Source organism: Pipistrellus kuhlii, unplaced genomic scaffold (genome assembly GCF_014108245.1).
Source record: "Pipistrellus kuhlii isolate mPipKuh1 unplaced genomic scaffold, mPipKuh1.p scaffold_m20_p_5, whole genome shotgun sequence".
Taxonomy (NCBI): domain Eukaryota; kingdom Metazoa; phylum Chordata; class Mammalia; order Chiroptera; family Vespertilionidae; genus Pipistrellus; species Pipistrellus kuhlii.
Genome location: NW_023425551.1, coordinates 81,622,944 through 81,645,216, shown reverse-complemented (window position 1 = coordinate 81,645,216; position 22,273 = coordinate 81,622,944). Strand labels below are relative to the sequence as shown.

The following is a 22,273-nucleotide window of genomic DNA, read 5'->3' as shown; positions in this document are numbered from 1 at the left end:
CACTGCTCTGTTGGTGCCTGGCCCATTTTTGGACATTGGACCTGTAGGACGACTGAGGGAGTGGCTGTTGCCAGGCTGGTGGGCTGCTGGGCTTGGTCTGTCAACTGAGCAGCACTCCTGCTGTGGAAGCACACTAACCACCAGGGGGCAGCTCCAGAATTGAGTGTCTGCGTCCTGGTGTTCAGTGCATGTCATAAGGATCATTCAGTTGCAATGGTCATCTAGGCTTTTATACATATAGAAGATATATACAATATATATAGACTAGAATCCTGGTGCACAAAATTTGTGCACAAGGAAAGGGTGTCCTCAACCTGACCGGAACCCTCTCCAATCTGGGAATCCACAGGGATGGGATTCAGAGGGCAGAGATCCCTCTCACAATCAAGCTCCTAACTGCTTGCTGCCTCCTAGCCTGATTGCTGCCTAACCTCTCCCCTGCCTGATGGTCCCCAACTGCCCTCCACTACCAGCCTGATGGGCCTCAACTGCCCTACTCTGCCAGCCTGATCACCCATAACTACCTCTGCCTCTGGTTCCACCACCATAGCTTTGTCCAGAAGGAAGTTGGACGTTTGGAAGATGTACAGTCACATGGTCTAATTATAATATTACCCCTTTATTAGTGTAGATGTGGGCAGCAGACAGCGAGGGTTGAACACGAAGGGACGGGGAGAATGGAGCTAAGGCTCTGCAGTCAACACTGGGCCTCCAGGTCCAGGGCTGGGAGGAACCAGCAGGGAGGAGCAGCTGGGGGGTCAGGAGCCAGGACCAGCCAGAGCCCAGGCAGCTCTCCTTGTGGAGTGAGAGCCCAGCTGGAAACCTCTTCAGGCGGAGAAGGGGCTGAGAGAAGGGTCTTTCCTGCTACTGTCACCATGGCCGCCTCAGCTCAGGAGCCCTGCAGACAGAGGACAGTGCAGTTCCCAGGCCCAGCCAGCAGGGGCGCTGCCCTCCCAGGCCGCCTGCTGTGGCTCCCAAGTGAGAAGAAGCTCTGAGGCCACAGGAGGCAGAGCTGCTCTAGAGCTGCCTCTCACCAGCAGGAGGAGGCTCTGCCGTGTGGGCGGGGCCAGAGCCACCCCAGGCTCCCCTCTCTGTCCCCTGGCTCCTCCCCTGCACCTTCTGTTCTAGGGAAAGCCAATGGGTCCCTAAGAGGATTAAAGAGCCTTACCTGTGAGCTGAAGTCCAGAGTGTCCTGGGAAGAGAAGGAAGATGCTGCTTAAACATAGGAAGGTAAGTGTGACCCAAACACAGGGTCCCCGCCCAGGCCACCTGAGCTTGTCTAGCAGCACGCGCACCCGCTGACACCAGAGCAGAGCCCAGAGCAGAGCCCAGAGCAGGGCCCGAAGCCCTCACATCCAGAGTCACCAGTGACCGCAGGGCCTGCTCCTCCATGTGCCCCAGGATCTACACCCAAAGCTCCTGTGTGTGAACTGGCTCTAGCCCACAGCCCTGGCTCCTCATGTCTCCACCCTGAGAACCGGGGGTAGTGAGTCTGCGTTTCCAGGACACGGGAGACCCACAGGGAGAGAGAGGCCTCTGGGGCGCTGCCACCCCAGAGCTCACCCAGCAAAGCCCCGTCCCCCAGCCTCTGGGGCCTCCCTGCCAGCGGCTCCTCACCTTTCCGCGCCCTGAAGGAGATGAGCAGCCCCGCCCCGAGGAAGAGCAGCCCCAGCACGAAGCCCCCGGCCCCACTCAGCACCTTGCTCCGTGCGGATCCGGACTGGGCCCCTGGGAGGAGAGGCTGGTTTCAGTGGGTTTAGCCCAAAGCACCTTCTCTACTGAGACCCTGGGGGAGGGCTGGGGGGGTGGGTGTAGGGGGCTATCCTAGAGGAAGCAGAAGAATAGCCGTTTCAGGGAAAGAGACTGAGGTCACACTGAGCAGGTCAAGGCCCAGGCACTGGCCTCAGGTGCCCTCACTCTCGACCCAAGGCCTCTGCTTCGGCCTCTGAGGGCTGCGGGGCCGGGCACAGTGACCCTCGGTACTTGGCCCGGGTGACAGAGCCGCAGACGCAGAGCAGACGGGGCTCTCCCGGGCAGGAGGGTCCCCCGCTGTGGAGAACACGCGCCTCCTGAGCACAGTGGGCAGCTCAGCGCAGGCAGAAGCACCCGCCCAGCCCACAGGGGCCGGTGCCAGGGCCAAGGGGCACCATGACGGGAGAGGGTGGGAATGGAGAGCAGGGCAGGAATGGCCTCCCAGGGCTATGGGTGTCCACAGAGCGATCGGAGGGCTGCCCTGTGGCCTGTGCTGAGGGAGGGACCCCAGTAAAGGAAACTGGGGTGTGGGGAGAGGGACCCTGGCCTCAGGGACAAGCAAAGGCCCCTGTGGGTGGGGAAGTAGGGGAGGTCAAAAGGCGTCTCACTCCATTCCACGCTGGTGGGGCTGGTGCTGCTGGGGTGCTCCACTTGGCAGGTGTAGACCTCCCCGCTCTGAGGCACTGTTTCCAGCATCACCAGCATCTGGAAGGTCCAGTCCCCGTTCCGGATCAGGCCCGTGGACACCACCCCGGCCTGCTCTTCCCTGCTGTCCCGCAGCCAGCGGACCTCAATGTGGCCCGGGTAGAAGCCGTTCACAGAGCAGACCAGGAGGTGGTGGTGCTGCAGGCGCTGGGTCTTTGCAGGGGACACGGTCACTGTGGGTGCAGCTGGGACAGCGGAGGTGGAGGGAGACGTGAGCAGACAGGCAGGCTTGGGTGTCCCCTTCGGCCTCGTCTCTGGTCCCAGCCCCAGACCTGGGCAGGTCCCCCCCAAACTGCCTTGTTGCCGGGCAGGAGGCAGTGCCATGGGCCTTCAGTCTCCTCCTCCAGCCCAGGCCACTGGATGGTAGAGACGCTGAGGAAATCTGGGGGAGTTTTCACTTGAAACAGCTCCTCATTGCTGAATGGAAGTGTTCACAGATGTGTGCGAGGCACAGAGTGTGTGTTAAAGTGTGGATCTGGAGCAGCGCTGCCTGGGGCACATCCGGGCTCTGCCTCTTCCTGGTGATCCTGGGAGATCTCTCTGCTCAGCTCCTCACCCACAAGGGGGTGATCATACTAACTCACCGCTTAGGGACACATGAGGACCAATGTGCTAACATATGCACAATGGCAGCTGGAACACAGCCCTCACTCTGTGTCCCTGTTTATTACATGTGCAGAGAGAATGTGAGGAGAGCAGAGGGAGAAGCTGGGCCCCGGCTTGGGGAGGGTGGGACTCAGGGTGTGGAGTCCTGGGAATGCGATCACCCCTGGAACACCTTGATGGTCCCCATGAAGCAGGAAGAGGGGGATCCCCCAGCTCCAGGGCTGGGTCTTGAGGGAGAGGGGGGAGCAGGGCAGCCCCCATTATTCTACTTATAGTGACGCTCACTGAGCCACCTGCTCCTTCTCACAGAAGCTGCTCTGTTTTGGGATTCCTGTCCGTTTTTTTTTTTTTTTTTTTTTTTTAAAATATATTTTATTGATTTTTTACAGAGAGAAAGAGAGAGGGATAGAGAGTTAGAAACATTGATGAGAGATAATCATCAATCAGCTGCCTCTTGCACACCCCCTACTGGGGATGTGCCCTCAACCAAGGTACATGTCCTTGACCAGAATCTAACCCGGGATCTTTCAGTCCGCAGGCCGACACTCTATCCATTGAGCCAAACCGATTTCGGCATGGGATTCCTGTCCTTTTATAATTGTCTCTTTTCAGTCTGACATTGGATCTCAGGGCAGGGGCTGGGACTCATTGACGTGTGTGCCTCCTGCCTGAGACCAGACTCAATAAATACAGATTTGAAGGAGGAGGAGGAGGAGGGGGAGGAGGTGCCGAAACCTGGGGGAAACATTTTCCCTGCATCCAGAAGGGTAGTTGTAAGACTGATGGTAAATCATTGCTAGGAACTTCAGATGCATTTCATTCCCTTAAAGATGTTTAAGTTCCTAACATGGAAAGTAACTAAACTGAATGAAGGCACAAGGCAGGAGCTTGAGAAATGCTGAATCCATGTCAGCAAAGTGTCCCTCTGGCTGCCTAGAGCAGTGTTTCCCAACCTTCTCTCATGATGAGAATCACCTGGTGGAGTTGTTAAAACACAGATTCCTGAATCCCAACTAAGAAGTGCTAAACTAGAATTTTTGGGAACATATAGGTAAAATTGTATACTTAACTACTGCTCTAAGACAGATTTTATATACAGAGCACTAAGTTAGGTATGCAATTTTACCTATATGTTCTCAAAAATTCTAGTTTAGCACTTCTTAGTTGGGATTTAGGAATCTGTGTTTTAACAACTCCACCAGGTGATTCTCATCATGAGAGAAGGTTGGGAAACACTGGCCTAGAGAACCCGGAAAATCTCTGAGAAAAGGCCTGGACCCATGGGTGATGGACAATAGGCCATTCCTAGAGCAGGAACAGCCATCAACCAACTCGCGCGTGAAAAGTGTTTAAGAACCTTCAAAATCAATGAAGGATGAATTAAAAGTAATAAACAAATTTTCAATTGAGTATTTGGCAATATTGAAAAAAGATTAAAAAAAAAAAAGAATGTGAGGTACATTGTCATAACTCTAAAACGTTAACATGTCATTACTTTAGTACTGCCAGCACGGTGTGGATGTCACCTGTGTGTGAAGTAACAAAGCTACAGTGTGGAGCCTGGTCCCATCACCTGTGTCCACACAGGTGCACGGAGGGGAACAGACACTCAGACTAAAGGAGCTCAGAAAGGCCAGGGGCGCCGGGGCCCCGCCCTCACACCCAGCCTGACCGCCCCAGGGAGAGTCTGGTGCACCCAGCACCCCTATTCCAGGGCTCAGGGTGAGGGAGGGGAGGGAGTTTTGGCCAAGGCATTCCTATTCCCCTGTCTCACCTCCCACCTCCCTCCCTCCCCTCTGCTCCCCAAACCCTCCCCAGACTGGACACTGATGGGCACCCTGGAAATGCCCCTACACAGGACAGGACCTCAGGGTCCCTACAGCTGCCCCCAGGCCCCTCAGGATGCTCCTCACCCCCACCCACGTGACCACTCCCCCCCTTCCCTTCAGTCCCTGGCTCACTTTGCCGATGCACCAGGAATCGATTCAACACCCTATAGTTTTGTCTGCATCTGTCCACTGTAGCCCGCGCCCGCTCCAGGAGGTCCTTCCTGCTGTTCAAGTGCTCAGCGGTGAGCCGCCCCAGCTCCGTCACCTCGAAGTATACCCCCACGTCGCTGTCGAAGCGCACGTACTCCTCCTGGTTGTAGAAGTATCTCCCAAGGAACCGCACCCGCTCCGTCCCGTTGGAGAAATGACACTCTAACTTCACCTGCTCCAGGAAATGTGCTGCGGGGACAGAAGGACAGGTCACGCGGGTGAGAGAGGATGCTGACGCCACCCAGTGCGGGGCGCCCAGGCGGTGCGGACACAGGACCCGGCACCCACTGCCAGCACCCGCCCCCTCCTCTAGGCTGGAGGGAGGCCACAGGCAGGGAGCCCCCTGGGACCTCAGCCACTGGGACCCACTGGGCTTCCCGCGGGGCTCCGGGCTTCGGGCTGGGCCAGGACTGTGCCATCACCACCTCCTCCTAGATGGCCCCCCCCACCCACCGGATCCCCATACCCGCCTCCTCCTGTCACCACCTGGGCAGGGGACCTTGTGCCAGGCCCAGCTGCCCTGGGTCCAGGCAGCTTAGCATTCAGCAAAGTGCGGGCACAGCCAACCACAGGTGGTTCACACAGGAGGGAGATGTCAGGGAAGGGGGTCTGGAGCAGGGACAGCAGGATTCCAGTCCCATCAGGGCGGGGCCAGTGGCCTGAGTGACAGGATGTGGCCTGAAGGATGCCTCTGTGTGTGTGTTTGTAGTGGGGGGGAGGGGGAGGCGACAGGGGAGGGCACATTTCTGGGGAAAGCACTGCCACCTGCGAAGCCTGAGGGAACCCATGGGGTCCTGGGAACCAGAGACCCAGATCTGCGCCCAGACAGTGGGCGGGAGGGGACAGAGCCTGGAGCAGTCGGGGTGCTGGGAGCCTGGGGGTGAGTGAGGGGCCTTCTGCTCCCTGCAGCGGAGAGTACTGAGGAGCTCAGGGGTTACACCCCAATCCCAATGGGCTCTTTCCTGCATGGCCAGCCAGGAGGCGCAGAGACCAGAGCACAGCCGTGGAGAGAGCCGGGGATGGATGGGGATCTGACCGCTCGCTGGTGGGGGAGTCCCTGCAGGAACGGGAGGCCCTTCCTGAGAACAGGGCTCACCGCGATGGTCACTCATAAGGAGAGACTGGACGGTCAGCAGACAGGCAGTGACAGAACTCATGGCGTTTGGACTAACATCGCATAAGGCAAATAAGAAGGAAGGTTTTAAACTTCAAGTGACTGAATGGATTCAACAAGGAAGTGGTGAATTTGTGTAACTGTCTAGTTTTTTCTTAATGAACCGTGAAGAGCTGCACTGGAAGGTGCGTGTGTGTATAAAGGTGAGTCTAGAATATTCAGAAATAGTCCGTGTCCAGCAGTGTTCCCACCTCAGCACTGCTCTGTGTGGGTGGGGTGGGTGCTCTGTACACAGTGGGCTGCACACGGCATCCCACCAGATGTCAGAGAACATCCCTGCCCTCTCCGCCACCCCTCCCCCCCTGCCCCTGTGACACCAAACATGGCTTTAAATATTGCAGATGTCCCTGGGGTGGGAAGGGAGAGAAGAGTTGGTGAACTGTCTGAGAAATCTGGAGTGAAAAAACACACACAAAACAACACTGTTGATTATACAGCAGCTGGGAATTACATAGGAAGTTCTACCAATACATCTGTTGAAAATCTATATGAAACGTATATATTTTAAAAATCTGGTTCCAGTGCAGAGTAATTTTTTTTTTTAGCAAAATAAATGTGTTCAGAACCAAGATACCTGTTTCTTTGCCTCGCTACCCAGTTACCAAGTCCTCATTTATCCTCCACATCGTCTTCTTTCTTACTCTCCCGGCCACTGGCCCAAGGCTTGTCTGCAGTACCAGCTACAGCCACGGCCACTTGATTCCCATTCAAAGTGCCAACTGATTCAGGTTCTAAATGCATCCTGTTCCCAGTAACACCAGGAGGCATTAGATTACCAGCCTTGGGTGATGTGGACTCTCATGTCTACAGGCAGATCACTCAGGAAGGGCGTAGCTAAGATGACACCCTCACAGAAACCGGTTACAGAAAGGAGCAGGTCCCAGCTTTAGATGGAGACCTTCACGTGGAAATGATGGCAGAGGGGAGGGCACTCTGGTCAGACTGGGTCTGTCTAACTTCACAAATTCTCTATCACCTTCCTGACACGTGAGAAGGTTGAAAATAAACATGTGTGAGTTGTTCACTGAAGCCGGTGTGGTTGGCACTATCAGGCCATGCTCAGGGGCCCAACTGAAAAGCCACCCGATAAAGCAAATACAAATACATGATTCCCAGCACATTTGGATTTCAGATAAGTAATTGCCTTTCCTCTGGAATTCAGCTTAAATCAGGCATCCTGTATTTCCTTTGTGGACACAAGCCCACCCGCTGATGGAATCTGAGGCTGGAAGTGCACGTAAACTTCTCTGTGTTTCTCACGTGCCCACAGCCTAGTGTGAGCCAATATGGAAGTTTTCAAGATGTAAATGCAAAATGGATGTAAGTTCCTCCTGCTATTGGAACCAGCAGCCCTTGTGCCTGTTGCGCCAGCCCTGAGACACTCTCTGGCACATGGGAGCATCAGCAATCTCAGCAGCCAGTCAGACCCAGCCAAGCCACTCATAGTGGGGGTAGAAGCCCAGCTCTGGAATGAGGATCTACTTTAGAGCATTAGCTCTTCCACTGGGTCAGATGGTAACACCAGGGGCCTTGTTTTTCATCTCCACAATAGATTTACTGATATTGTATTCCTCACAGGATATTATAAGTGTGAAATTACATAGTGATTCTTCCCAGTGCTGATCACATAAAACCTCAATAAATATCTTGCTCATAAGGTCTTTCTATTCCTTAACTTTCTAAAACATATAATGTCTTCATCATTGTTTGGCAATTGTCTTTAATTAACTTTATCACTAAATACTATTTTGAACACATGGACAGAAATATTGGTCTCTGTATATAACAGGATATATAGCCTCTAATATGAAAGGATTATGCAGACGTAGAAGAGAGGACTTTCTAGATTCTGAGGCCTAGACTATGTGACCTGGTTCTACAGCTAACCTTGTGACTTTGGTCAGTTGCTTGAACTCTCTGAATCAGAGTCCATGGTCATTACATCTGTAATTGCTGCAGGGAAGACGGGCGGGTTATGAGAGTCACACACTCACAGGGAGGCCCGGTGCATATAACTGCCTATGTGACGGTGCTCCAAGCTGGAGGGACCAGGTTTGTCTTGTCCATGACTCCACCGTCATCACTGGGCAGTGACTGTCTGCTCTGGGTCACTGATAAACGGTGGCTGTGGATCTGGTGGCTTTCATAATCAGTCACCTCTGCCTTCCAGGTCACCCCAGTGGCTCCTTGCTGATGACTGAGCATCTCTGGTTCTGGTGTTCCCAGCTTCCCTTCAGGCTCCTTTGTCCTTATGCTTTAAACCACTGACCCTCTGAGCCCAGGCACAGTCCCCCTGAAGTCTCAGCTCAGAGTCACTGTAATCATTCCTCATGTCTCCAGCTCCCATCCTCTCTTCAAAAGGCCAATCAGGTTCTGTCTCATACACTCCACTGATTGTGAACGTCATGTCCACCAAACCCAGGGCTCACTGCTCTGCATGTCCTCACTTCCTGCCTCCTAGCAGTTCTCCCCACACCTGGCCACTCCCTCCTTCTGAAAAAATCTACTCCCCTCACTCCCCTGCATCACCTTCCCTTGGATTTTTTCAATACACTGCACCCCTCCTCAGTCCCCTTTGCTGACTCATTGGCCCTTGGTCCCTGGGATCAACCCTTAGCAGCTTCTTGTCTGCTTTTCTCTCTCTCTCTCTTTCTCTCTCTCTCTCTCTCTCTCTCTCTCTCTCTCTCTCTCTCTCTCACACACACACACACACACACACACACACACACACACCTCTTCTTCCTCTTCTACTTCCCTGGAGTTTAACACAGCACATGTGTCAATGACACTAACACAAACACGCCCTGCCCTGGCAGGCCATGACCTCCAGGCTCCTGTGTTCAACTGACCTCTTGACAGCTCCACACAAATGTCAAGAAATCATTCCCAGCTTACACAGAACCTTTCTTCCTCACCACCCTCTTCAAACTACTTCTTACACAGTCCTTCCCATCTCAGTACACAGCTCCACCAAGTTTATTCTAATTATTGAAGATAAAATCCTAGGGATTGTGACTCCTCCCCCATTTCATCCATAATACGTCATGGAAATATCTCCCTCAGATCTGCTCACTTCCCCTTTCCCGCTGCCTCTGGTGCACACACTCACTGAAGCCCAAGCACCACACCTGGGCGCTCCTCCATGCTCCTCTGTCCCTGCCTCCTCTTGTGAGCCCTGCAGTCCAACCTCCACCTGGAAGCTGGGATTATTGCTTTTAACAAACATACATGGACTCTCCTTGTAATCCTCAGTAATTCACATGTCTCTTCAGATAAAATTCAAACTTCTTACCCCCCATCAGGGCCCAATATGATGTGTCTCCGTCTTCTCCAGCCTCTTCCTACGTCAGTGTCACTCCCCAACTCGCTCCTGTGCTGCAGCCACGCTAGCCTTCTTCCTGCCCCTTTAAGACTGCAAACACGTTCCCACACTGTGGTCTTTCCCTGTACCTCTCCCTGGGACACTTATGCCCTAGAATTCAGGGCCTAGATCTTCACAGGGTGGCTTGTCTCATCATCCAGGTCTCAAATGTCTCTGACTGTAACTTCCTCAGGGAGAGCTTCCTAACCACTTAAACTGATGATCTATAACACTGGGTTATTTATGTTTTTTCCAGAGAAATTATTGCTCTGAATTTTTTCTGTCTTAAGGGGTTCAGGGAGAAAGGAAAGAAGATGGTGCGGGAGGCCCGTTGGTACATCTCACATAGTAGGAAGGGGCACCAACATCACAGATGCTGTTGAGGACAGAACAGAGGATCATCAAAGAGAGACCCTCTAATTACTTTTGTCTCCTATAAAATGTCAGAGAAACGTTCCTTTTTGGGGTAATTCATTGCAATAAATGGAGCACTGGGTGGGAATTAGTCTGAGATCATTATTTCTCGATCTTCTCAGGACCCCGATAGAAGGGGACACAGAACAGGGATGTTTACTAGAGGCGAGGTGAGAAAAACGGCTGAGATACATGGAGGCCCTTGCACATCTCACAGTGGCCAGCACCAGCCCCTTTTGTGGTGGAAAGAATCGGGGTCCATCTGATAGGCAGGTGGTCTCTGAGGAAAATGCCACCTTTTCTAAGGGCCATGGCCTGGACTTGGTGACAGAGCTCATTTCCTGTCTTCCTCACCCACAGCAGCTCACCCCCAAGGAGCACTCACCTGGTGTGTCCCTGGCCCGAGCCAGCGGAGGGCTTAGTGCCATCAGCATCACCGTCAAAGCGGCCATTGAGGAGCCTCCGGGTAACCGCAGGCACACCATGCTGGAGCTCAGAGAGGACAGGGGCAGGGAACAGGCAGGTCTCACTCAGGGAGGGCTGTGACCCTTCTCCACCCACAGCCCCAGTAACACCAACTGGGGAACTCACTCCTTTTTCCCTGGATTGGGTCGTCTCAGTCCTCAGAACAAATCAGCATCAAAGGTGAATAGCAACATCAGTTGCTGGTCAGAGATGCAGTAGGAAGGTCCTCTTCTGAAGTTTAAAATTTCCTTCATTAAAAGCATGGCTTTGATTTAGGCTTTAAAGGTTTGGTCTGGTTGTGTCAGAAACACTGTGCTGGGCCCTGTTGTGAGGCAGCTCTGCGCTGGTCAGTGATGAGCACACAAGTTGGAGCCTTTGGGGGCCATTGGTTTCTCTCTGCAGACAGAGCCGCTTGCAAATGGGTGAGTGAGTGTGCTGGGAGCTGAGGGTGAGGGATGTGACTGCAAGTTATCAGATCTTTACTTTTGTCCTATTTTTTAAAAATCTTTTATTGTTGAAAGTATTACATACTAGCATGTCCCCCTTATTCCCCATGGACCTCTTCTAGGCCACCCCTGCCCTCACCACGGTACCCCGCCTTCAACACAATATGTCTAGGGGAATACATAGGATCTATGCACACAATTTCTTTGATCTTTGGCCAGCCACCCTCCCCTGCCTTCCTCTGAGGTTGATAGTCTGTTCTGTGCTTCTATGTCTCTGGATCTCTTTTGTTCATCAGATTCCATATATGAGGGAGACCATGTGACACTGTCTTTCTCTGACTGGCTTAGTTCCCTGTTGCACCACAACTGAGTGTGCAGATTTGTGGAAGTGACTCAGCCTCTCACAGTGAGAGCCCCTGTGATCTTCCAGGTGTTTCCATACTGGGAAAGGTGTGAATCTGGGGACACCTCAGGAGCAGTTCCCCTAGTAACTGATGACCTGACAGGATGGTAGCTGCTGATTGGTGCAGGGGCTGTGGATGGAGCCCAGGCAGTGGGGCCTGGACATGTGATAGGTGATACAGCTGCTCGGAGCCCACATTTGACTGGGGCAGTGCATGCCCCCTTCTGATGAGCAGAGGAAAGCATGTTTGAACTCTATAACAGGCTGGTACATGCAGGAGGTAACAAATTGATGTTTCTCATGCTTCTTTCTGTCTTTCCCTCTCTCTCCCACTCTCTTATGGGAACATATTGGATGAGGATTAACACAAACAAATAAACAAATAAATAAATAAACCGCTCCTTGCCCTGACAGCTCAGCCTCCTTTAGGAAGCTGCCCTTGGTGAAGCCAACACCCAGTCCAGGCCACACTCTCCTGTCATGGCGTGTTCTCCCCAGTGACTTATGTGTAAGCTCGAGTCTCTGTTTCCTTTGTCCCTCAAATGGGAGTTTCCTGGGGAAGGGGTGTCCCAATAGGAGATGGGGAGGGTCCCAAGATTGAAAAATGCTTCTAGGCCCACAGGGGACTGGACCCCTGACTCTGTCTCCCAGATTGGGCTTAAGAGCCTGGGAGGGGCAGGTGCTGGGGACCATCCTCCCTGCGCCAGCCCCTTCCTGGCTCTTGATGATCTGGGGGAATTGCACCAAGGGAACCTGGGTCTCCATCTTGACCTGTGTGACTGGGAGGCGTTTGGCCTCTGTGCTCAGGTGCCTCCTCTGCATGTGAGGGGTTCGTAGGCGGCCTTGGGCCCATTGCCTCCACAGCTCTGATGGCGCCCCGGCTCCTAGGTCCTGGGCAGCCCCTGCCACCTCCTGATACTGGCCCACCTGCCCATCCCTTCTGTGACCTTGTCAGTTGACCTGATACCAGCAGACATATCCCCTTGTCCATGTGGAGGGAATGAGGGGGTCAGCGGGCTACCTGTCCTGGGTTACTTCACTGAATGAGCTGACAAAAGGCACCAGTAGGTACTTTTAATGGGAGATTAAACAGCAATGAGAGTGGCTGGGGTTCTGACTCAGGGTCTTCTGTCTCTCAAATCACTGCATTCTACACATGATCTTAGCCAAAAGGCCGAGAAGAAATCAAATCACTGCATTCTAAATGAAAATAGTAGCTGTGTTTGCTCCAGGGCTTTGTCATTCACTGTCGTGATGGAGTTTTCCCATGAGCCATGTCTTTGGAACAAGCTTCTCATGTGAAGCCTGTAGACTAGGTGTGAAGGGAGATGTGGGACCGTGGGGGCCAGTGTGACCTCTCCCCCAGGTGGGGCGCCCGGGGCCTGTGCCGATGTCCGGCGGGAGCTGGTCAGCCTTGCTGGCCCAGCACCAGGAGCAGGCTTCTCCTAGCCTCTGTCCAATGGGCCAGAGCCTGGTGTGCACCCTGCGTAAGGCTGGCACCCTTGCCTATAAAGCAACTTGTCTGGACTTATTCCCCCAGTTTGTGCAATTGGGTGGGGTCCAGAGCTCCACCCGGCCCCCCTCGCTTGCTCTGCCCCCCCCATTTTCTATCCCCATTGGGACCCTGTCCTGGGAGAGGCCTGTCACTGACCTGTCACAGCCGCTGCAGGGCCTTGGGCTGGCTGATGAGAAAGCTGTCCTGGAAGGGAGACACCTGATCTAATGCTGAGAGATGAGCGAGATTTCATCCTCACCTGAGGATGTGTTTCAAGGATTTGAGAGAGAGAGGATGGAGACGGAGAGGGAGAGAAATGTCAGTTGGTTGCCTCCCTCATGCACCTGGACTAGGGGTTGAACTGCAGCCTAGGTAATGCCCTAACTGGGAACCCTGGACCTTTCGGCGTCCTGGGGGACGCTCCTGCCAACTGCACCGCACCAGCCGAGGAAAAGATGAGGAAGATTTAAGTCTGTGAGCAGGCTCCGCTCAAAAGGCAGCACCTCCGTGGGAGAGTAGGTGAAGCACTTTCAGAAGAAGAAAGTGAACGGGACACATGTGGGAGGATGGCAGCCAGCACCCGGACAGGGCCGTGTGCACAGAACCCCGGAACCATTTTCTCCCCTTGAATGGTGACAGTGGGCGTGCCCTGTGACCCCGCACCGCACCGGGGTACCTCCCAGAGAACCTCACGGGTGTGCACGAGCGAGGAGCTGCAGCAGTTTATGGGGGAAATATTTCCACTTCTCAGCATTTCCCAAGCAGAGGAAGGATACATAAAGGCAGGGATACTCAGAAATGGAATTTCATGACAGCAGTTAAAACGAATGGCACATGTTATCACGTTGGATTAAGTTCCACATATTATTGATTAAAAAAAGCAAGCTGCACAAGTCTCATACTATTTATTGAAATGTGAAAACATGTGCAAATGTTATGTTACCTTTGCATACATATGTAGGGGTTTATATATCATATCTGGGAATGATACCAACTGTGCGGACCCTCACCAGAGTGGGCCGGGTGATCAAGCCCAGTTTGCCTTACGCATGTGAGCAGGCGAGGACACAGCAGTATTACAGGTGAAAGGCCCCTTGCCCCACACGTGTGCGAGGGCAGTAACTCAGCAGTGGCACACACGTACCTCGCCCGCGCAACCTCATGTGACCCGCTCATGTTCATGCAGCAGGACTGTCACTACCTGCCCGAGGCCTCTGGTTTGAGTGGGTGTGTGAGGTGCCATGACCAGCCCGTGTGGGCCGCTTTGGGCGGCTGCTGTGAGGAACTGCTTTGTCGGATGGCTCCTGCGGTAGCAATAGCTCCCTGGTCTGCAATAACGTCTCCCCTGTGTGCTACGCCTTCTCACGTCTTCACCTGCTCCCCGGGTCTGAGACCAGGGCTCCCACAGCTGGCATTGTGGAGCAAGCACTCTGCCTCCCACGCAGAGTGGCTGCCTCTGGAGACGAGGGGCCACGTGAGAGGAGGGAGAGGCACACAAAGGGTTTTAACTGTATGTGGCCTCGTTATTTCTCTCCCATGGCCTAAAGCAGATACAATAAAACGGGGGTATTCTGTATGTATATAATGCTATGTATGTAAATCTGTAGGTATTTGTGTGTGTTTTATGTGTATGTATGTGTGTGTATGTGTGTGTGTATATGTGTATGTGTGTATGTGTTGTATGTGTGTGTGTGTTTGTGTGTTCTAGTGGTACAACGCAAGAAATTCATGCACCGGGGTTGGGGCCTGGGAGTGGATGTGTCTCTCAGCCCAGCCTGCATCCTTTCCAATCTGCAACCCCTGTGGGATTGGACCTAAACTGGCAGTTGGACAACCCTCTTGCAATCCAGGACTGCTGACTCCGATTCGCTCACCTGCCTGCCTTCTTGATCACCCCTAACCACTTTGCCTGCTGGCTTGATTGCCCCCAAGTGCACCTCTGTGCCAGCCTGTTTACCCCAAACTGGTCCCCTCTGCTGGCCTTCTCACCCCCAACTGCCCTCCCCTCCTGGCCTAATCACCCCCAACTACCTTCCCTCCTGGCCTGATCACCCCTAACCGCCTTTGCCTCTGCCCCGCCACCATGGCTTTGTCTGGAAGAACTTCTGGAAGGTTTCATGGTCTAATTAGTATATTACCCTTTTACTAATATAGATAGATATGACATACCACCATAACTATAACAGATGTACCAGTATTAGTCTATGATAGGGGTGTCGAACTCAATCAGAGAAGGGGCCAAAATCTAAAAACCAGCCTAAATCGCGGGCCGAATGGTTTACTGAACAGTCATAAACTGTCATTGTGATGGAAACGCAGCGGAGTGCAGTGATGACAGCGTGGTGCGGGCCACATTGCAAGGCCTAGCGGGATGGATTTGGCCCGCGGGCCTTGTGTTTGACACATGTGGTCTATGAAAACACATACTTCATGCCATAGGAAGGCATCCAATATGTTACATTGCATATGTTGTAAGTAGTAGGAAATACTGTTTTCATAGCAATAATATACATCCTGTGACTTCCCTTCCTGATTTGGGAATGGTTCCCTAGTTCTTTGAATGTTTCCTGGCCCCTAATGTTGTGTTTGTTTGTTTGTTTGCTTTTGTCATTCAGTGTAACTTTATTTACTGTTTATCACACATGATTTGAGATCTTTAATTTCTAACCACCCAACACTCAAAGGACTATTTTTTCCATGAAGTTTAACATCAACATCAGTGAATTCACATATTCATGTGTTTTATTGTAAACATCTGAATTATTTGCATTGTCACAGATCCTGAACTCAAAAGAGTGGACCATGCACAGGCTGGCAGCAAGCCAGTAAGCCACTCTGCAAGCAAACAGATACTGTGCATAGGAGAAAAGTCATAGCACAACATTTAATATCCAACTGAGTCACTCAGAATGTTACATATATGGACTTCTTAATTCATATACTATCAGGAACTCAACTCTTGATTGGTGACAGGGTTGACCAGGTTTCAGGAGGATTATTCCTGAAATAATTAAGGAAAGGGGGGCACAATCTTTTTGGTTGCTTGCTCCTCCCCAGCATCTTCATCTTTCTTCTCATCCTCAGCTTCTTGGACATCTTCTCCTTCAGCTTCACCTCCTTTTTCTTCCTCCTTTGCATCCTCAAATTCTTCCTTGGCACCTTCTTCCTCTTATTTTCCTTTCTCTTCATCACCCACTTCCTTCTCCTTCTCCTTCTCTTCAGCTTCTTCTTCAGATGGGGGTTCATTCTTAGCTTCCTCAGTTTTTGCAGCCTCAATGGTCTCCTCCACCTCGATCTGCTCCTCCTGGACATAGCTGGTCTATTAGGAAGGGACCGAGCGAGTGGACATCAAGTAGGAGCTAGTCTGTAAACCACCTTTGGCAGATCGAACAAAGACCTGGGAACTCTGGGAATAACCACTATTTATGCTTCCCACGCTGGTGTAACTGAGCCGGGTCTCCTCACCTTCCAAGAGTTTCCTGTCAGCTGCCATGTCCATGTGCAAAGCCACATAGAGGAGGTCCTGGTATTCTTTTAAATATCCTGCCGTTTCACTCTCTGTAGTTCTCAGCTCATTTTCTAATTTATTGATTGTGTCCTGCATAGCACTAACGTCAGAGTTCTGCTTATCCTACAACTCTCATAGCTGCTTTCCCAGAGCTTAGTTCATGCCAGGCATGCTTTGATTTCCAGGGTCTTGGCCTTGAGCAGGCAGTGGCTTTCAGATGCCTCCTCCTTCGTGGTGGGCACCCATAGGTGTTCTTCGCAGTGCTCTCCATCAGCATGGTGAAGCAGCTCTTTTATCATTCTTCTGCATTCTGCATGTTCTTGGCAGCCAGCTTCCTGTACTGGGTGTGGATGTCCTTGAGCATGGCAGAGAGGTGGGACTTGGAAAACATGTCTATCTCCATGGAGATCTGAGCATACTGGTTCTGCGTCTGCAGGTCGGTGATCTCCTCTTCATGCACCTTCTTCAGAAAGGCGATTTAGTTCATCAGGCTGTTGGTGCGCTTTTCAAGCTCAGCTTCAGCGAGAGCCCCCTCACCTGCACTTCTGCTTACCTCCATCAGCCAGCCTTCTGCGACATCATGGTTCAGCACCTCTTCCTGGTAGCATGCCTGCAGGTTGCTCCTAGTCCCTTCCAAGCCCTGGTGCCTGCTAACTGTGCATTGCCCTCACCTCACCAGAGACCTGAGCAGTGGGCCGGGGCACAGGCATTTCACTTTCATTAAAATGTTCAACCCCAGCCTGCTCCACCAGTGTCCACAGGCAGCCGGGGGAAAACAGTGATCCCAGAAACCCTGGCCACCCCAGCCTACCCAGGGTCCCGATGGCTGCCTGGACACCGTGGGCAGCATCACGCGCTGCCCCCATCCCCTTGCCCAGTTACTTATCCTGGTCTGGACCCAGCAGGCTACATTAGGCTCTGCCTGCCTGGCCTGCCTGGTCCCCCATGGCTGTCCGGACCCTCGTGCAGTGTCAGGGGCTGCCCTCCCAGCCTTCTTGGTCCCCTATGGCTGCCCAGAAACCACAGGCAGCCTCAGGCACTGCCCAGCCACTCTGCCTGGATCCCGATGGCTGCCTGGACCACAGGGGCAGAGTCAGGCACTACCAGCCAGGCCTATCCCACCCTGATGGCTGCTTGGACACTATGGGTGGTGGCTGGTGCTGCCCGCCACTCCTGTCTAGCCCCTGATGGCTGCCTGGACACCACAGGCGGTATCAGGTTCTGCCTACCTGGCCTGACCGACCCCAATGGCTGCCTGGACACTGCGGGCAGAGTCAGGTGCTGCTCGCCAGGCTTGGATCCTGGGGGTGGCGTCAGGAACTCCCCACACCCCCACCTGCTTACCTATCAGCTCAACCCTGCAGATGATGTCAGGTTTTGCCTGCCTGGCCTGCCTGGTCCCCAATGGTGGCCTGGTCTCAGCTGGCAGTGTCAGGCGCAACCCGCTTCTCCTGCATATGCAAATTTACCCTCCATCTTTGTTGGCTTAATTTGCATACCACTCACCATTGTCTGTGAACATAACAAAGATACGATCAATTAGCATTTTTCTATTTTATTAGTGTAGATATTTTTTTATTGAGCTATAGTTGACATTACCAGTATATTAGTTTCAGGTGTGTAAGGTATAATTCATTTTTATATACCACTTTTGTATTTTAATCTTCCTTCCAGCATTATAACTGGTTGATCTACTACACTTACAACTGTTTGCCATTATCAGTGAACATTTTTCCTTTCCAATATTTTCTTATTTTTGTTTTGGTGTTTTCCATTTAAAGAAGTTCCCATAACATTTCTTCTAACACTTGTTTAGTGGTTGAACTCTTTTAGCATTTGCTTGTCTGGAAAACTCTTTTCATCCCTTTAATTCTGAGTGCTCTATCTTTTCTGGATTTGCTAGGTTGTAAGTGTACGTTTCTGCCTTTCATCACTTTGAATATTTTGTGCCTTTACCTTATCTGCTGAAAAATCAGCTGATGGTCTTACAAAGGTTCCCTTGTATAGTAGCTGCTTTTTCTCTTGCTGCCATTAAGATTCTTTAACTTTAGGCATTTTGAATATGATGTGTCTTGATATGGGCCTCTTTGGGTTCATTTTGTTTGGAACTCTCTTTGCTTTCTGGATTTGGACATCTTTTTTCCTAACCAGGTTAGAAAGTTTTCAGTCATCATCCCTTTAAGTAGGTTTTACATCCCTTTCTCTATCTTCTCCTTCTGGGACCCCTATGATTCAAATGTTGGCACCCTTGATGTTGCCCCATAGGTCCCTTAAACCATCCTCATTTTTTAAAACATTATTTTTTTCTTTTTGCTGTTCTGATTGACTTTCACTACCTTGTCTTTCAGCTTGCTGACTCATTCTCCTGCCTCAACTAATCTGCTGTTGATTTCCTCCTCAGTATTTTTGTTTTCATTTAAATGATCATATTCTTCAGTTCTGATTGGTTGTTTCAAATATTTTTCTATATCTCTATTGAATTTCTCACTGAGTTCATCTATTTCTCTCCCAAGTTCATTATTCATTGAGCATATTTATAACTATTGTTTACTTTTAATTCTTTATCTGGTAAATTGCTTATCTCTGTTTCATTTAGCTCTTCTTATTTATTTATTCATTCATTCATTTATGTTTCCTGTCTCTTTATTTGGAATACATTTCTCTGTTTCCTCCTTGTGTCCATCTCTCTATGTTTGTTCCTATGAATTAGGTAAAGCAGCGACCTCTCCAGTCTTGAAGGAGAGACTTGTTTAGGAGCTTCTCCTCTGTAGACTCTGTGTGCCAGCTGTGTTTAGCAGGCTAGCTGGATCTGCAGTGGGGGTGGACCATGGAGAGCCCTGCGGGTAAGGTGACTTGAGACAGAGCTGGAGTGGGAGTGGGCCCAGGGAGCTCTGGGGCTAAGGGTCCCTGAGATAGAGTGGCGTTGGCTGTGGAGGTCCTAGGGACAAGCCACAGAGCCTGTATGGGCCTGGGGCCTGGGACCTGAGCCTCGAGTGCACCCTGGCCACCAAGGCTGGCTAGCTGAGGCCCTGAAGTATGACCCTCCCAGGAGATCAAGAAGGAGGGAGAGTGGCGATGAGTGACTGGCTCTCTCCAGGGCACCTGACACCAGAGAGGGCTCCTGCAGTTCCCCTCTCACTAGGAAGATGTTCTCCTTTAGTAAATGGATTTCCCTCCTTAGAGTCTACGTGCTCTTTCAGCCACTGTTTTTCACTTCACCCAGAGGAAGCCAGTCTGCACATACGTCCTCAGGGTCCCTGCCTCCTGCAGGCCAGTGCTGCGGTGGGGTCTCCATGGTGCCATGTCTCTGTCCGTCCCCCATGTTTCTGTGGGATTTCTCTCTGTTGGTCATGCAGACGTTGTTCAGTGGGCCCTCATTTCCTCTCCAGGGAAGTTGCTGTGTCTGCAGGTGCAAATTTAATGTGAAATGGGAGGAGGGGAGCTCAGGGCTTTTCTTCTCTGTCCTCTTGGCCTGGAAACCCTTGATTACTTTTTAGCTGTTTCCCATCATATACTTCTTGTCAGTTTGTTTCTATTGCTATAGTTTGCTGTTTGTTTTGTTTTTATGTGTTGCCTTTTAAACTTTTGATTTAAATTATTATATAACATATTTAATGCTCCTAAAGTTAAAACCATTTAATAAGATACATATTCAGAAAAGTACGGAATCATTCAACCTATTTCCTCGTGTTGCCCTGTAGACAACCATTTAAAAATCTATCCCCTGCCGAAACCTGTTTGGCTCAGTGGATAGAGCATCAACCTGCGGACTGAAAGGTTCCAGGTCCGATTCCAGTCAAGGGCATGTACCTTGGTTGCGGGCACATCCCCGTTAGGGGATGTGCAAGAAGCAGCTGATCGATGATTATCTCTCATCAATGTTTCTAACTCTCTATCCCTCCCTCTTCCTCTCTGTAAATAAAAATCAATAATATATAAATATATTAAACAAATCCATCCCCTGTTTCTATAGACAGATGACTGGCAGGTAGGAAAATAAACAGGTGGATGAAATGAACAGGTTTATCTCTAGGTCCTTTCTCCTCCTCTGTCTTATTAAACAAAACGCTGCATAAACTCTGCTGCTCTTGCTCACACACACTGGGAGGCCCCCCACAGGAGCTCTCCCGCTCCCTCAGTGCAGAGGCTTGCATGCTGGTGGCCCAGCAGGGAGCCTCACGCCCCCCTGGTGCCCAGCATTGGCCCTGGTTGGTGCTCAGAGGGGACACACGGGGTTTCTTGTGACAGACAGGGAGGTTGCCCACACGCTGGAGGCCTCAGAAGCGCCCCTTTCACGCTGGAGGTGCAGCTGTGTCCTGGTGGCCTCGGGGACCGGCTCCTGGGGACGGTGTGCCTCAGGGCAGTCAGCACAGCACGCGTTCATCTGAGGCACAGAGACTGAGGTGTGGAGGCCATCATAGACTAACACCGTAAAAGGGAGCTTCAGGAGGTACCTGGTTTAGTATCTTCTTTTAAAAAATTAGAAAAAAAGAGTGAATAAAACATGGTTATAGAAACCATATCTTTCCAAGTGGCCAGCTTTTTTAAAAAAAAAAAAAAACAACACAATTTTTTATTTATTTATCAATTTCAGAAAGGAAAGGAGTGGGAGAGAGAGATAGAAACGTCATGATGAGAGAGAACCATGATCAGCTGCTTTCTTCACGTCTTCCACTGGGGATCAAGCCTGAAACCTCGGCATATGCCCTGACCTAGAATTGAACAGTGACCTCCTGGTTCATAAGTTGACACTCAGCCCCTGACCACAGCAGCTGGGCTGGCCTGCGGTTCTTACACTTGCTGTCTCCTCTCTGCATCCCTGGGGAAAGGAACCTGTGGGCTGCTCTTTGAGAAGCACCGACGTGGGAGACCACCATGTTCAGTCCATTGTAGGCTCTCTCCTGGCTCAGGAACCAGGCCGATTACAGGATGGAAAACTCGTGAAAAGAAGGAAGGGACTAAGAAAACCTTTTCTTTCAACTTCCTGTTTTTAAAGCCCTGTGAGGCAGATTATCTTTACTCTATATTTAATTGAGGAAAACTTTATAAGGAAACTAGAGGTCCGGTGCATGGATTGGTGCATGGGTCATCAGGGGAGTGATGGGGGGCTTGGACAGGACTGGCCCTCCGAGCGGGTGGTGGGATGCCCTTGCCGCCCGGGATCCGGATCCATCCCACTGACGTTCACACCAGTTGTCAGAAGCCAACTGGTGGCCGCTTTATATCCTTTCTTCCCTGTGCAGCATCTAGGACGGGGAAGCAGCCGCTGTGCCTGAGGCTGGCGGCACTGGGGGATTCCAGGAGGCCGGTGGTGCTGTCGGTATCATGCTGGTGGCACTGGTCTGTTGGTGCCTGGCCCATTTTTGGAGATTGGACCTGTAGGACGACTGAGGGAGGGAGTGGCTATTGCCAGGCTGGTGGGCTGCTGGGCTTGGTCTGTCAGCTGAGCAGCACTCCTGTTGTGGAAACACACTAACCACCAGGTGGCAGCTCCAGAATTGAGTGTCTGCGTCCTGGTGTTCAGTGTATGTCGTAATGATCATTCTGTTGCAATGGTCGTTTAAGCTTTTATACATATAGAAGGCTTTTATATATATAGACCAGAGTCCCAATACACAAAATTTGTGCACGGGGAAAGGGGAGTCCGCAACCCAGCTTGCATTCTCTCCAATCTGGGAATCCACAGGGATGGGGCCTAAACAGGCAGTCAGAGGGCAGAGATCCCTCTCACAATCAAGCTCCTATCCACGTGCTGCTTCCTAGCCTGATTGCTGCCTAACCCTTCCCCTGCCCTACTCTGCCAGCCTGAACACCTGTAACCGCCTCTGCCTCTGGTTCCACCACCGTATGTTTGTCCATAAGGAAGTTGGATGTTTGGAAAATGTAAGGTCACATAGTCTAATTA

The 22,273-nt window shown here is 51.5% G+C and overlaps 1 protein-coding gene and 1 pseudogene across 1 annotated transcript; both read right to left on the bottom strand.

The window, feature by feature from the left end:
- Window positions 1-636: 636 nt before the first annotated feature.
- LOC118705672 (DLA class II histocompatibility antigen, DR-1 beta chain-like) lies at window positions 637-10,601 on the bottom strand. Its single transcript, XM_036414703.2, has 6 exons — window positions 10,437-10,601; window positions 5,025-5,291; window positions 2,361-2,642; window positions 1,618-1,728; window positions 1,169-1,192; window positions 637-898 (listed from the first exon to the last, which is right to left on the bottom strand). Exons 1-6 carry the CDS (start codon window positions 10,534-10,536, stop codon window positions 885-887), a joined length of 798 nt encoding a protein of 265 aa, XP_036270596.1. The 5' UTR covers window positions 10,537-10,601; the 3' UTR covers window positions 637-884.
- Window positions 10,602-15,870: 5,269 nt separating this feature from the next.
- On the bottom strand, window positions 15,871-17,234 carry LOC118706029 (annotated as a pseudogene).
- Window positions 17,235-22,273: the final 5,039 nt, after the last annotated feature.